This window comes from Microtus pennsylvanicus, chromosome 17 (genome assembly GCF_037038515.1).
Source record: "Microtus pennsylvanicus isolate mMicPen1 chromosome 17, mMicPen1.hap1, whole genome shotgun sequence".
In the NCBI taxonomy this organism is placed as follows: Eukaryota; Metazoa; Chordata; class Mammalia; order Rodentia; family Cricetidae; genus Microtus; species Microtus pennsylvanicus.
In genome coordinates, this window is record NC_134595.1 from 17,185,414 (window position 1) to 17,199,689 (window position 14,276).

The following is a 14,276-nucleotide window of genomic DNA, read 5'->3' on the forward strand; positions in this document are numbered from 1 at the left end:
ACAACTAGACAATGTTCAGAGTGAGAGACTTAGAAACCTCAGTCCTGAGTGGGATGCCTCCATCAAATCTCTGCAGACGGGAGGAAGGAAGCCTGTAAGAGCCAGACGGGATGGAGGACTCCAAGGAAAGAGCATCTTCCAGACACAACAGGACTGACACCCCTCTGACCTCAGAGACCATGGCAGCATGCATAGGGCCTGCACAGGTTCAAGGCAGATGGGGTTCCAGTGCTGAGGTGGGAACCTGACATGAGCTCCACCCCTAACCCTGAAGCTGTCTGCAGCTGACACCCCTTACAAAGGAGAAATCGGTTTTCTCCAATGGAGTCTCACTGGGTACATTACCATGCCTTAGGGAAGGCCCATGCCCAGGAGTATGGCCAACTCAATGGTGTTTTTGTAAACTTTTAATTTTATTTTGCTTTGTTTGGGTAGATCTGAGCTCCCTCTTGGAACCAGCCACTCAAAAGGGGACATGTGTAAACACTGGCAATTGACTGCCCCAACTAAACCCTCAGCTGCAGACATCAGTGACTTCCAGCATTGTGACAAATCAACCCTGTCCCTGTGCTGAGGAGAAGGGACTTCAAAAAACTGAATTTAACCTGAATATGCACTCAAGAAAACTTTCATACATTCAAGCAGGTACAATACGTGTTCTAGAGATGCCGAAATGAAAAAAACTCACTAGCATGCTATTAATATCAGAGAAGAAGAGGGGTATGGGGGAAAATGTAAACCTTATAAAAACTGTACCAAGTGCTGTTTGGCAACTGTCTCTGTGAACTAGGCCATGTCATATCTGAGGGTGAATCAGTCAAAAATCCATTACAAAAGTCACTTCCAGGGAGCTAGGCTGTGAGGCTATTCCTGTGACCAGATGCAGTGTGGGGAAAGATGAACTGGTCTGAAGAATGAGCCCCTCAGACAAGGCCGGGATTAGAGAACGCTGGATCCAAGCAAGGTCTGAGTCTACAAACCAGTCATGAGGTTTGGAATAATCATTAAGTTTCAGTAAATGTGGGGAGCTGGGTTAGATTCCCGAGAGCCCCTCTGATGGGGCCAACCGCTGTGACCATGACAGTGATTGCTATCATGTTGAATACAGGCAGTATGTCAGACAACACGTACAATGCTCTTCACTGATGAGCTCACTGTATGCACAATAACCATGACAAACGTAATGAAATAATATAATATCAGCAAGTTCGTACACGCAGGAAAAGGCCCGCCACAAAGCATCCTCTGTCATAGTCTAGAGCAAGGATGACTCATGACCCTGCTTCAGCACCCCTAGGACCTAATTCAATGACTACTACACCTCCATAAGGGAAGATAAGAAAGGGCAGTCTTCAGCATTTCCGGCACTGTCTCTCTCTTCTTATTTCTTTTCTTTCTTTCTTTCTTTCTTTCTTTTTTTTTTTTTTTTTTTGATTTTTCGAGATAGGGTTTCTCCGTAGCTTTTGGCTCCTGTCCTGGAACTAGCTCTTGTAGACCAGGCTGGCCTCGAACTCACAGAGATCCGCCTGCCTCTGCCTCCCGAGTGCTGGGATTAAAGGCGTGCGCCACCACCGCCCGGCCCTCTCTTCTTATTTCTATGCTAAGAGGAAGCACGTTATGAGTCCTGACTGACCAGAGTCTCCAAAAACAGCAAGGGGCACACTGCCTCCTCACAGGGCATCAAAGGCATTTACATACTAAGGCACAGCTAAGTACCCTAAATACCATGTAGGGAAATTCTTGTAAACTGCGCAGACTCTTCAAAAATTTAGACTTTTAGAAACATATTTAGTAACTCATACCACATTCATCTTCATTGAATTCTGGCTATGAGAAACCTTAGAAAAATCCCATACCTCACTGCAAGTTCCGAGGCAGAAAGTAACTGGTAAAAATTCATTTTTTCAGGACATGCATTAAAATGCCCAATAACAGTCCTTGGTTTTGATCAACAAGATAAGATAACAGATATTAAGGGAAGGTGAGCAGTTGTTCTTAGACGTGTACAACAAAGGACATTCCGCCCCCTCAATTCTCACCTTTTCAGAGGCTAGGGAGATCAATAAAGCACCAATCAATTCTTATAAAAAAGGAAAAACAAAACCTCAAAGTGCCATTTATGGGGGGGGGGTAGTATAAACAAGTGAAGACAGAAAGTTTCACATTAAAAGTAGCACTGGTTTTGAAATGATTGGTTAACTTCTTGCAAGAACATAGTTAACCACAAATAAAAAAATTCACACAGAGAACATAGAGTAATATGTGCAAATTGAATGAAAATGTCAAAACATAAATAACAACGGAGTAAGTTGACAAAATCTGGGCTTCACATTATTTTTCAAAGCGTCGAAGCTGAATGGCACCATTTCAAAGGAATGCTGGGCTAACTATCCTTCTGGCTCTCTCTCTGTTCCCAGGTTAATCTGCAGGTCCAGTCTTCAGAACTCTTGACTCAAGGTCTGTTTACCCATGAGAGCTGTAGTGATCTGAATGAGAATGGACCCCACTGGCTCCTATATTTAAATGCTTGTTCCTCATTTGGTGGAACTATTTGGGAAGGATTAGGAGGCGTGGCCCTGTTGGGGGAGGTGTCTCCCTGGGGGTGAGCTCTGAGATTTTAAATGTCCACACCCTTCCCAGTTAGCCTCCTTTTCTACATCTTGTGGTTGCCGTAACATGTAAGCAGCTCTCAGCGCCATTCCTGCCTGCTATGCTTCTTGCCATGATGATCATGACCGAGCTTCTGAACCTGCAAGCAAGCTCCCGGTTAAAGGCTTTGTTTTCATAAGCTGTCTTGGTCACAGTGTCTTATGACAGTGATGAGAAGTAACTAACACAGGCATCTTTCAGCACCGCCTCCGCAAGATTCCCTTTCCCTTACAGAGTTGCCCTTTCCCAATAACCTGGCTTCCCTGCTGAGCATACTTTGGTGGTGTCTGTGTTACCCAGGCTTCAAACCTTTAGAGAAGCTTCACCTGAAGGGTTTGATAGCAAAGGCGTGAGAGATGATCAAGAGAAGACAGTTCAAAGAAGCAAGGATGGCAAGGCACGCAGTGAGGCTAACAGTTAAACTCGCAGGCAGCCGCTAGGATGAGCCAGCCTACGGTACACCCTGTGGCAGGGCTCTCCATCTCCTTACAAACACAGCACAGAATCATCTTCCAAATACAGAGAGTGTAAGTGTAAACATGCCTATATAAAAACAGAAGCTCATCTACTAATAACAGGATAATTCTTGCAGGTTTGGGACTTTGGGAAAAAGAAACAGTAACTCTAAAAAAAAAAAAAATCAAATAACAAATGCCTTCTACGGCCACAAACAGGACTCAGAATCAGACCTATCAGGTGGTTGTATGTTGATTTGATCTCTAGCCCTAATTGCAAATGGCAGAAACTCACTAATTTCTAGTCTTAAAAGGAAAGGCTTTTCTAAGTCATTATTTTAAATAAACTATTATTAAATCTCTAGGCTCTACTCCCAAAACCCACAGAACCATATCTCTGAGATGGGCACATTTGTGAAACTCTCTATTTTTAAAGCTTCGGCCGTGGTGGCGCACGCCTTTAATCCCAGCACTTGGGAGGCAGAGGCAGGCGGATCTCTGTGAGTTTGAGACCAGCCTGGTCTACAAGAGCCAGTGCCAGGACAGGCTCCAAAACCACATAGAAACCCTGCCTCAAAAAACAAACAAACAAACAAAAAACAAAAAAAAAAAAACCCTTCCCACACGTGAGCCCAATTCAGAGAACCTGATGCCTGGTGCCGCAGAACCACGGACTCACCTTCCTGCCCCACCTGCCTTTCCCGCTTTGGTCACACCTCCAGCACACCCCGGGCCGCTCTCACTGGACACTTCCAGGACACCCTGGGCAGCTCTCACTGGACACTTCCAGCACACCCCTGGCCGCTCTCACTGGATTCCCAGCACACCCCGGGCTGCTCTTACTGCTCTCTGAACCCATAACTCTTTTACCCATCAGCAGCTAGGATGGCCAGACTGAAATTTAAAACTGAGTGGCCAAGGATGGAAAATGGGCAGAAAAGGTGTCCCCATGATGCTATTACTTGTAGATATCGAGAGGAAGAGTCCAGTATCTTTTATCAGGCCAAGCAGTCCTTGGAACTACTAGGAAATGTTAACTGACAATGACATTCTGCCAATGCAAACCACAGGTCTTGCTTAGAAACCAAGAATTTATATCAATAGTACCTTGGGGGGTGGGGATGGTTGCAATCTCGAAGTGAATCCAATGTTGTATACTGAACGCTGCCAGCACACAAAAGCCAGGAACCCAATTCAGAATACTGAAATCCAGCTTCTGGACTCACCCACCCAATCCTTTCTGGCCTTCTCTGGCATTACGCTGTCACTTCTTCGGCCTCTTGTGGAGTTGCAATGGATACATTTTTAGGCAGCATTGTTAAGACAATCCTCGCACTGGCTTCACTGAATGCTAACTTTTCTCTTTACAAAGGTTAAGCGACAAAAAAATAACTCTTTCTAGGCTTAAATGGACCAATGAACCTCCTCTGCGCTCCATGACTATTCAAAACGCATGTTCAGAGTCCAAAGTGAACACAGGAACTGTCACCAGCAGATCCGAAAATATAAAAACAGCCACACGTCCTTAGTCCTGGTTACACGCTGGCCTGGTACAATGCCGCTGGCATTTCAGTCCTCCCCTTTCAAATCCTATTCCCTCTGCTCAAAATCTCCACCTGCTCCTCACAGTCACCAGCACTAACTGCCTCTTTCAGTCTCTGTCTTCCAGAGCCTTCCCGAACACCATTTTCTTCCTCACATTGACCCTGAGACAGATATATCTGAAATGGCCGCATTTCATAAACTAAGTTAAGTCAGCAGTCTCTTGCGCTGCAGGCAGAGAATGCAAGGTCCTTAAGAAGGTGGTGGCGACAGTAAGCAGGGTGGAGTCTGTACAAAGCCTGGGTGCTCAAGGCTATCAGCTAATCTGGGAGGAAGTAGGATTTCTCACTTGGGTAGCGCTTGGTTGGCCTTACTTGTCAACTTCATACAGCCACAGCCTAGAATCAGTGGAGAGGAAACCCCAGAGCGAGTAACTGTTTTTCTCAGGTTGGTTTGTGGTAGTACCCACCATTTCCCAGGCAGGTAGTCCAAGGTTATAGAAAATTAGCTTAACATCAGACTAGTAATAAGCCAGCAAGCAGCCTTCTTCCACGGTTCCCGCCTCCAGGTTCCCGCCCTGACTTCCTCAGTGATGGATTCATCACAAAGTGTAAGCTGGAATCAATCTTTCCCTTCCTTAAACTGCTCTGGTCAGAGTGTTCGATCACAGACAGCACCAGAAACGCAAACTGGAAGAGGAAGTAATCAGACTCCTCTAACTGGAAGGCAGCCAACAGAAAGACTCTAAAGAAGTTACCACTGAAAAGCAGTGCCAGCCTTAGACTACAGAGGCTATGACCCTACCCTCCACCACGTGACCAGGGCACATCGGGCTGCTCCGAGAAAACCATACTATTAACAACACAGTTACAGGAGAGAGGTCACTTATAAACGAGGCTGAGGGACAGTGGCCTTGGGACTGTCAGGTTGCTAACAAGCTCGGCATCCATGCAAGCAGGGGGAGCCTGCGCCCTAGAGTCTCCGATGCCTTCTATTCTTTTCCTTTCAGCCTGTGAACTGGTGACATGTTACCTCAAAGCGGTTACCTCAGCTGCTCTTTCCATGGGCCGCGCTGGCCTTCATGGGTGGGAGAGAAACGCACAGAACGCTGGCGCAGTGGTCTCAGCCTTCCCAGTGCTGTGAGCCTTCACTGCAGCGCCGCGTGCTGTGCTGACCCCAGCAACAAGACCATTCCATTGCTATTTCATGCCTGTAAGTTTTCTACTGTTATGAAGCATAATTTAAATATTTTTGGAGATAGAGGTTTGCTGAAGGTCTCGTGACCCACAGGTTGAGAACTGCTGTGTTAAACAGCCTCACAATTCACTCATTCAACAGAAGGCTCTGTCCTAGACAGGCAGACATAGCATCGGACGGAAGAACACGGGTGCCTCTCATAGCTTTCATACTTGCTCTTAATTATGCCAAGATCATTCTCTCACTGTCCCTTATAAGACCCCCCCAAGAAATATGGATTGGACCTTAATTTCTTGACCCCCCTATAGGCTTCTATCCCAATTCTCATCTTCTCTATGGGGGTGTCTCTACACATCCCTTGCGTCGCTGTCTCTGAACTGCTCTAGCTTCTTTCCTCCCCCATTTAGCATCCGGTGTTGACTCTTGGTTTTCTGTCGTTCTCTTCTCCTCCCACTAGAAGGGACTGAGGAGCTGAGGCTGTCAGTCTGCTTTGTTGACAGCTATCAGCACAGTGCCTAGCTAACACCTAGCAAGCATAACACAAACTCTGCACGCCCACCTCACAGGACAAAACAAGAGTTTCCACACAAACAGCATACAGTTACGCCAGCAGCACATGTCTGCGTTCTTACAAGTCACACAGCTTCCTGCAGAGCCCAACACAGGTTCCTCATCCTGGGCATGACGTCTGTAAATCCCTCAACATCCACAATGCAGACATCCATCCTTACTTGCTTTACTCGGTTTGCTTTCTTTATTCTTAAATCCTTCTCTCATCTTAGGTTGAGCTCCTTCCTTTCTTGACACTGAAGTCGTTTCCTGTGAGGTATTTCCCACAGAATCCCCATCACTTATTACATCCAGCTGTGTACCTACTCACAGCGCCAAATCAGCTGCATCCTACATAAGCAGGACAGCAAATGTCTAGTCCGTTCTCCTTCCATATGGAAATAAACCTAAACCAAAACACTCCAGCAGGTGAATCGGATGCCTAATAAATCCTCCCCACGCTCTTTTTCAAACATCCTAGAAGCTGGTTCTCAACACAAGTTGCAAGGTTTTCAAACAAAAGCTATGAAAACCAAAGCCTCCATTGTAGAAATGATTAAGCACTACATTTAGTATTTCACAAACTTTGAGAAACACTGGCTAACAAACAGGAGTAAATGAAACAGTGACAAGAACCGATGCATCTGGCCTGGACCCTAATGAGGAGAGCTGAGGCCAGCATTAGCCTCTACGTATGGAAAAGGCACAAACTTGAGCCTGCTCACCACACAGGACTGTCCTGGAGGTAAATAAATCAACACTGGAATGTTCTCGATACCAGAGCAACTGTCAAATGAACAGCATAGTAAGTGAAAGGAGAAATCCTTGTAATTATCCCACGAGGCTCAGGGAAGCTCACTACGTGCAATTTAAGACTCCCTCCTCCCTCCCTCCCTCCCTCCCTCCCCCCCTCCCTCCCTCCCTCCCTCCCTCCCTCTCTCTCTCTCTCTCTCTCTCTCTCTCTCTCTCTCTCTCTCTCTCTCTCTCGTGTGTGTGTGTGTGTGTCCAAAGCCCAGCAGAACAAATTGGCCTGCTGGAGCTGAGTTACAGGCAGTTGTAAGCTACTCCACTTGGGTGCTGGAAACTGAGCTCAAGTCCTCTGCAGGACAAGCGCTGAGCAATTGATCCAAAGCTTCCTGTACTTCCTTCCCCTTCCCTACCCTCTGAACCAAGTAGAGAGAGAAAGAAGCTACCGTGTGCACACACATGTTGGAGTTTACCTTTGACTGTATTGTGCGCAGGTTAACCAGATGGATGTCACATGGTAGAGATGACTGGAGCAGATGCAACTCACTCAGCAGCTCGACAGCGGGCGAGGAGAGCTTGGCACTTAGTACCATGGGGAGGAAGGGATGATTGAGGAAGGACGAAGTCAAGTGGCTGAGGAGGGAGGGATAACTGACTGGACTCTTCTTCTCTTCTTCCTATCAAGGAAAACCGAAAGCGCTTACAAGTTTTGTATTTGCCGCCCTCACCAAATTAATTCATCGCCTGACAAAGCTGAAATACAAAAACACAGGAATACCCTGAGGAGTATTTCAAGGTGGACAGTCACAGAAAATCCAAGTAGAGTATCCAGCTCACAGAAGGGGATCTAATAGTATTCACTAACTCATGCTTTAACCATCCCTCTGTCCAGTTAACACTGAAGATACTGCAGTTTCCACGTGTTTGATAATGAAGAACATTTTATGAAAACTCCCAACCTATCACAAAACCTTCAAAGTACAAGAAACATAATGTCCTCCATATCTCACTTAAACACTGAATGTTGCCACCCTTTTTCTCCAGGTTTTACCCATCACATTCCCAAGAGTTCATTTTACACATATAACAAGGCATATATGGATCTAAAACTAAATTTCATAAATAGTTAAAAAACACTTTGAGACCTAAATGTTACCAACTGACACAACTAAAACCAAACCAAAACAAACCAGCTGGTTGTGTTGGCACATGCCTATAATCCCAGCACTAGGAAATAGAAAATAGCAGTTAGAAGTCAGTCTGAGCTACAGGAGTCCCTACCTTAAAAAAATATATGAATAACATAAAATTCCCAAAAGAAACTGATGTTTTCAGGACATTAAAAAACACTGGTGACATACTTAGATCATCTGTGACCTTTGAATTTGTCAAGTGACCACCAACACCATCCCATTTTATTTTAAAACAAGAACGATTCTGTACTATATATTTACATAGTATCCTTTACTCCAAACAGTTTAAAAATATTCATCCTTTGCTAGGAAGCATCTATCCTTAGTAGGCAGCATTTCTATATGTCCAACATCAAATAAGTCTACCGGGGTTAGGGACATACATAAGCAAGATAACATAAAAAATTGAAAGCTCAATGCCTAGGTAGACCCTTAGCTAATAATGCCCAAGGAGCCAAAACAGACATGGGAAGGATGGAGAGGAGAAAATGATTTATGAAGGGTCCTTTGATCACCAGCTACATTTTATGCAAGTTTAACTTTTTTAATGACTTCAGGTTTTGCATCTTTTTGTGTGACTCAAAGGCTTGGCTACCTATCCGTGTGAAACGACTAGATTAATAAAGATCTGGAGCTTAGATTTCACAGTGTGAGAACAGCACTGGACAGAAAGGTGTTAGCAAAAGGTGACTCCCATTATACCAGAAGCTCAGGTAACAGGAGATGTCATTACAATTCAGATGGTGGAGAGGAAAATACTTAATGGCATCAGAGGAACATTGCAATATTAAAATGTTGGCAAAAAAAATAGTTCTGAAAGAATTGTATTAAAGTGTATCAATTCCCCATTCTTTTTTAAAATAAAGATTAAATAAAGCACACAAAATACCATTCTCCAAAAATACAGCCATTTCATGCAGCTTGTAGAATAGCATGCCTAGGAAGGGAACAGTCTCAACAAGGCACTTAAATGGACTCCCGGATCAAACGGCTTCATAATCTAGGTCAGCACTGCTGACAAAATCATTTCTGAGTAATGGAAGATGAAAGATTCCAACAGAAAGGAAAGCAGAGCCTTGTCAGCTCCAAGAGGCATTCAGTCCACTTTCGGGCAGGAAGCAACACCCTCTCGCTGTGTGCTGCACTGGGGGAGTCTTAGACTCCGTGACAAAGGAGATACATCACTCATGAACCACCTTGAGAATGCTAAGCGTGTATACCAATCCTCCAAGCCAGATCAGTTCCCTGACCCTGGTGCTTCCCTTCTTGGGGCTGGGGGGCGGGGAAGGGAGGCTTTACAAAACCCACTCATGGGTCCTGGCCCACATCTACAGAATCAAGAGCTCCACATATGAGACCTCAGCAATAGACAGCTGAAAAGGCGAAAGATAAAGCTGCAGGTAAAATCCAAGGGTTGAGCCACAGGGTGCTCTGTGGGTCTGAGCTAGGAGCTGCACCACAGGCTCTCCCACGAAATCTACAAGGCTCAGAGTTGAAGATGTTGGACAAAATCTCATAAAAGGAAACTGTTTGAAATGCAACTAGTGAGAAATTAAAGAACTGGCCGTTCTATTGTTCTCAGCAAGACAAGTGAGTTAAAGGAGGTATGTAGTTAGTTTTCTTCATAAAAGCACAATGGACAAATAACAGTGTTGGCCAGTAAAAGTAACAAGGGCTCAACAGGATGCTTACAAGTGAACCACCATATTTCCTAACCCCCGATAAAGGCAATCTTCTAAATTCCAAGTCTTGGGAGAAGCCCAAGTTTCTAAAACGTATTTGCTACACAAGTGTCACCGGTTTGATTAAGCTACAGGTGAGTCTGCCAGTCCTGCAGTTACCAACACTGCTACTAAAAGCACTGTTTGGTTTCTTGTTTTTCGGAAGGATTTGGATTGCAGGAGTCTAGCCTTCTTTGTACAGTTTAACATTAAAGAGTTTCCAGCTTTTGCTGATTCAACCACATGGAATTGAAACCTTCTTGGTCGTGGTGGTCTTGGATCAGCCTGAAAGCAGGACCCGCTGCTCTCAGCCCAGCCAGGGCTTCTAGGAGCCTGCGGACCTCCACCAGCCACTTCTCCTTCACCATCACTGCTCTAAGCATGAGAACAGTTGTAGCTAAAACCACTCTACAGAAGTTAAGCCGGGGGGTACAAGTGTCCTTTAGATCAATTTCACTACAAATTAAAATGTATAGTTTCTTCTCTAGTTCATTTTTTATTTATAAGCAGCTACGGATTCAAGCCCTAGAATCTATAGTTAAATAAAAAAAGAAATTTAACTAACATAGGATTATAGAAATATTGGATTAAATTTAAATCAATTGCTATCCAGGGAGTTTTGAATGGAATCAACAAATTGTTTAACTTCTAAGTGAAGGCTTTATAGGTCTAAAATGAAATGTTTTATTGCTGATGTAAACACAGTTGTTTTGTATATTAGTGTCAATATGGAGAGAAGAAACCGACGCAGTTTTAGCTCTTAAAACTAGGCTATCTTGTCAGTGATTAAGACCAGAAGGCTCCAGAGCTGACACAAATTTTGACATCTAAAATGAAATATTAATATTTTTCCTAACTAATTCTAAATATTATAAAATTGTTTGTTTTAAATCGTCTGTTTTCATCCCATCATCTATTTGTCTATTTGTAGACACAAGCTGACAACACGGGCAAAGAAGGCAAAGAAGCCCTGAGATACCCGGAGATGAGGCGTACACATTGCAGGAGTCCAGGAGGAAGACAGCTATGGGACGCCACACAGGAATTCCAGTACAGCACACCCGGCCTTGCAGCTTCATTCACCTATACATATGGCACACTGGTCCTTCCTCTAAACAGAAATGATCCTAGAGACAGAGGACACAGTTCCTACGCTCATGGAATTTATGATCCAAAGCAGGAAAAAAAGACAATGGTTAACTAATCATCCGCAAACATGACTAGGAGATGGACAGCTCTCTTGTAGAGAGAGGGCTACTTGTTTGTGCCGGCTGCCCGGCTAGCTTACACCTGAAATAACCACACAGAAAACTGTATTAATTAAAACAGTGCTTGGCCCATTAGCTCTAATTTCTTATTGGCTAACTCTTACATATTAGTTTAACCCATCTCTATTAATCTGTGTATCACCATGTGGTAGTGGTTTCCTGGAGATTCTAATTAGCGTCCATCTCTGGTGGAGGATCTATGGCTTCTCTGATTCTGCCCTTCTTCCTCCCAGCATTCAGTTCTGTTTTCTCCACCTACCTAAGTTCTGCCTTATCAACTAGGCCAAGACAGTTTCTTTATTCATTAGCCAATGAAAGCAACACATGAAGAGAAGAACCTCCTATACTACAGCTCAGAGGGGGCATAAGAGGAGATGATGTGGGCAAGGAAGAAGCCAGCTCTGGTCTGAAGTACCGCGAAGGATTCCCTTCACAGGAAGGAGGAAAGGAAAGTGTGGAGATGCCATAGAGCAAGAGGGCTTGGGAAGAACTTGGCACTGAATGGAAACCGGTGAGTCTAAAGCAAGAGAGGTGAGAAGCATGCAAGAGGCTTAGGTAACAAAAGACTCAACAGGAGGGGACCACAAGCCAGGGGCACATTTTTGGCATCAATACTGATATCAAGGAGAAGACCCGGGTTGCTCACTTGTAGTTCAGCTTCTGTCCCACTGATTGAGAAAGTACTGGGTTTTATATAGAGTAATACTGATATGGAAGCCATAAAGTCAGTCTGTTTTCAAACCATCAGCATTAGACTATGGTATGGTCACTAAGGTTTAGAATACACTGTATAGCTAAACCATCTATTTTGTAATTCTTAGGTCAACAGATTAGTCTTTTCTTTGAAAATAACCTCACCCAAATTGCTTCCTTGGAATTATTTTTGCTCATATAGTAGAGGAAAGGAAATATTAATATGGCCCAAATGTAGCTCTTATTCAATATTTCTAACTGAAAAATATTCTAACTAAATATAAGCTAAATCTATTATAAAGGTATCTCAATATTAGAAATTGGATTAAACTTTATAACTTTGAACTTTGGGGAGAAAGAAGCAACACAAGAAAGGCTAGTTAGTGTTTCCTACCATGTTCACACCATTTCTCTTCTCCAGCAGGATTCGAAACAAATTAGCTGTAATCTTATTATCATGGACGCCTTGCCCAAGGCCACGGTTATCATCTTGCATGAGTCTTCGATCCATGAAGACTTCAATTTGACCTAGAAACAAAGAGACAAAGAAATATGACCAGGATGATTGTATGCAGATATCCACAGAGGACCACTTAGATAGAAACCCAGTTCCTCTGGTGTGAAGGAGGGGACCCAGACACTCTACAGGACAAAAGGCTATCTTTTGATCAGAGGTCCAAGTGGCTACTAAAAATACACAAAACACATTCTCAATTCTGCTTTTCTCCGTTACTGCTTAGCCACCACTTTCCAATAGCACTGTGGCTGTGGGAACAGGCCTTCAACATCAGAGTCTTTTGAGGGGACAGGTGACGGCACCACAATACAGGGAAACAACATGGTATGTCTGAACTACAACATCACTTTTGCAAGCTTAGGCAAACTGTCTAAACTTCCAGAGTTTGAGGTTTCAACACAGATTTCTAAAGATGACAGACTAGCAAAAATTACAGCTACAACTTGTACATGAAACGTTTCCCGGACCCTTTGTGTGGGAGGCCTGGTCCCTGGTTATCAGGGCCGCTCGGCAGTGACGAGATCACAACTAACTTCAGTAAGGGCAGCTCACTGCTATGTATGTGCACAGCTGAACAAGCTGTTATAAAGCAGGACCGAGGTGAAGGGGGGTCATTGGTCAAAAGTCTGAGAGGTAACCCCGACCTCAGGACTGCTCTCTTCCCCTTCCTCTTCCTGTCTCTTTCATTTGTCTTCATAACTACCATGTTGTCAACTCACCACAGCTAAAGTCGGGAGCCAACTGATTATGGCTGGAAGCCTGAGATCATGAGCCAAACTGTAGTTTTCCTGCCTACAGTTGTTTTGGGTATTCTGTCACAATGAAAAACTAACAAATACACTTAATCTTTAAACACAACTGTGTGGTCTTAGTCTCCTGTTTATCTGAGGATTGAGGGCAGTCACCTGATACAGTCCTCAGAAAGCCCTGGCTTAGCTACTTATCTAATTCTTAAAGGAGGATAACTGGTATATGTGACCCCAGAAATATCATAGATTCCGAACTAAGAGCTTTCAGAGCAGACTATGAAACATACCAGAAGCCATGCTGGCAGTGCCTAAGGACTGAGCGGAGAGCAGCGTGAGCCGGTGCTCGGCATCCTGGATGTACGCCATTGTGCTCATTGGGTAAACGTTGGCTTGAAGAGGCAATTTGCTCATTGTCCTTCTAGGCTGAATCTATGAAACCAAGCAATTCTCATTTCATAAAATGTATTATTAACGGATATACTTTCATAAATTAGATTAGTTATCTCTTTCCCCAAGAGAAAAAGGCATAACTTCTGTTCTTGTCCAAGCAATGAAATATTTAAAAATTAAAACACTCCTTAAAATCACTTGCAGAGAAACCACAAGGCTCCTAGCGGACAATTTTTAAATGTGGAAGGTAGAACTTGTCTGGATTTTAAAACAGGCATTATTTAAAGTCACAATAAAAAATGCCCAGCAGAAGTAGTGCAGTTTCCCATATTTGCATAAAACAAATTATGAAGGTATTAAGTATTCATTTCTCATCTAGATCTAACATGCTGCTTTTGTAATGAATGCTAAGCACAATAACTCTCTATTCCCATTCAAGAACTATCTATTATTCTTGAATCAGTTTTAATAAATACCACAGAGCTTGCCACCAAATCCTCCAACATATTACATTATAATAACGTACATATCACAGTTTAAAAACCCAGTGTTTACTTTTGTTTATTTTATATCAAGATAGTTATAAATTCCAGCACACTGCAGCCT

The 14,276-nt window shown here is 43.7% G+C and overlaps 1 protein-coding gene across 1 annotated transcript in view; it reads right to left on the reverse strand.

The window, feature by feature from the left end:
* Man2a1 (mannosidase alpha class 2A member 1) overlaps window positions 1-14,276 on the reverse strand; it is a 168,055-nt gene that overhangs the window by 7,119 nt on the left and 146,660 nt on the right. The window contains exons 18-20 of the mRNA XM_075951125.1: window positions 13,568-13,709; window positions 12,409-12,542; window positions 7,613-7,816 (exon numbers count right to left, since the gene is read on the reverse strand). Of these exons, the coding sequence (XP_075807240.1) occupies window positions 7,613-7,816; window positions 12,409-12,542; window positions 13,568-13,709 (480 nt within the window). The remainder of the gene's footprint in view (window positions 1-7,612; window positions 7,817-12,408; window positions 12,543-13,567; window positions 13,710-14,276) is intronic.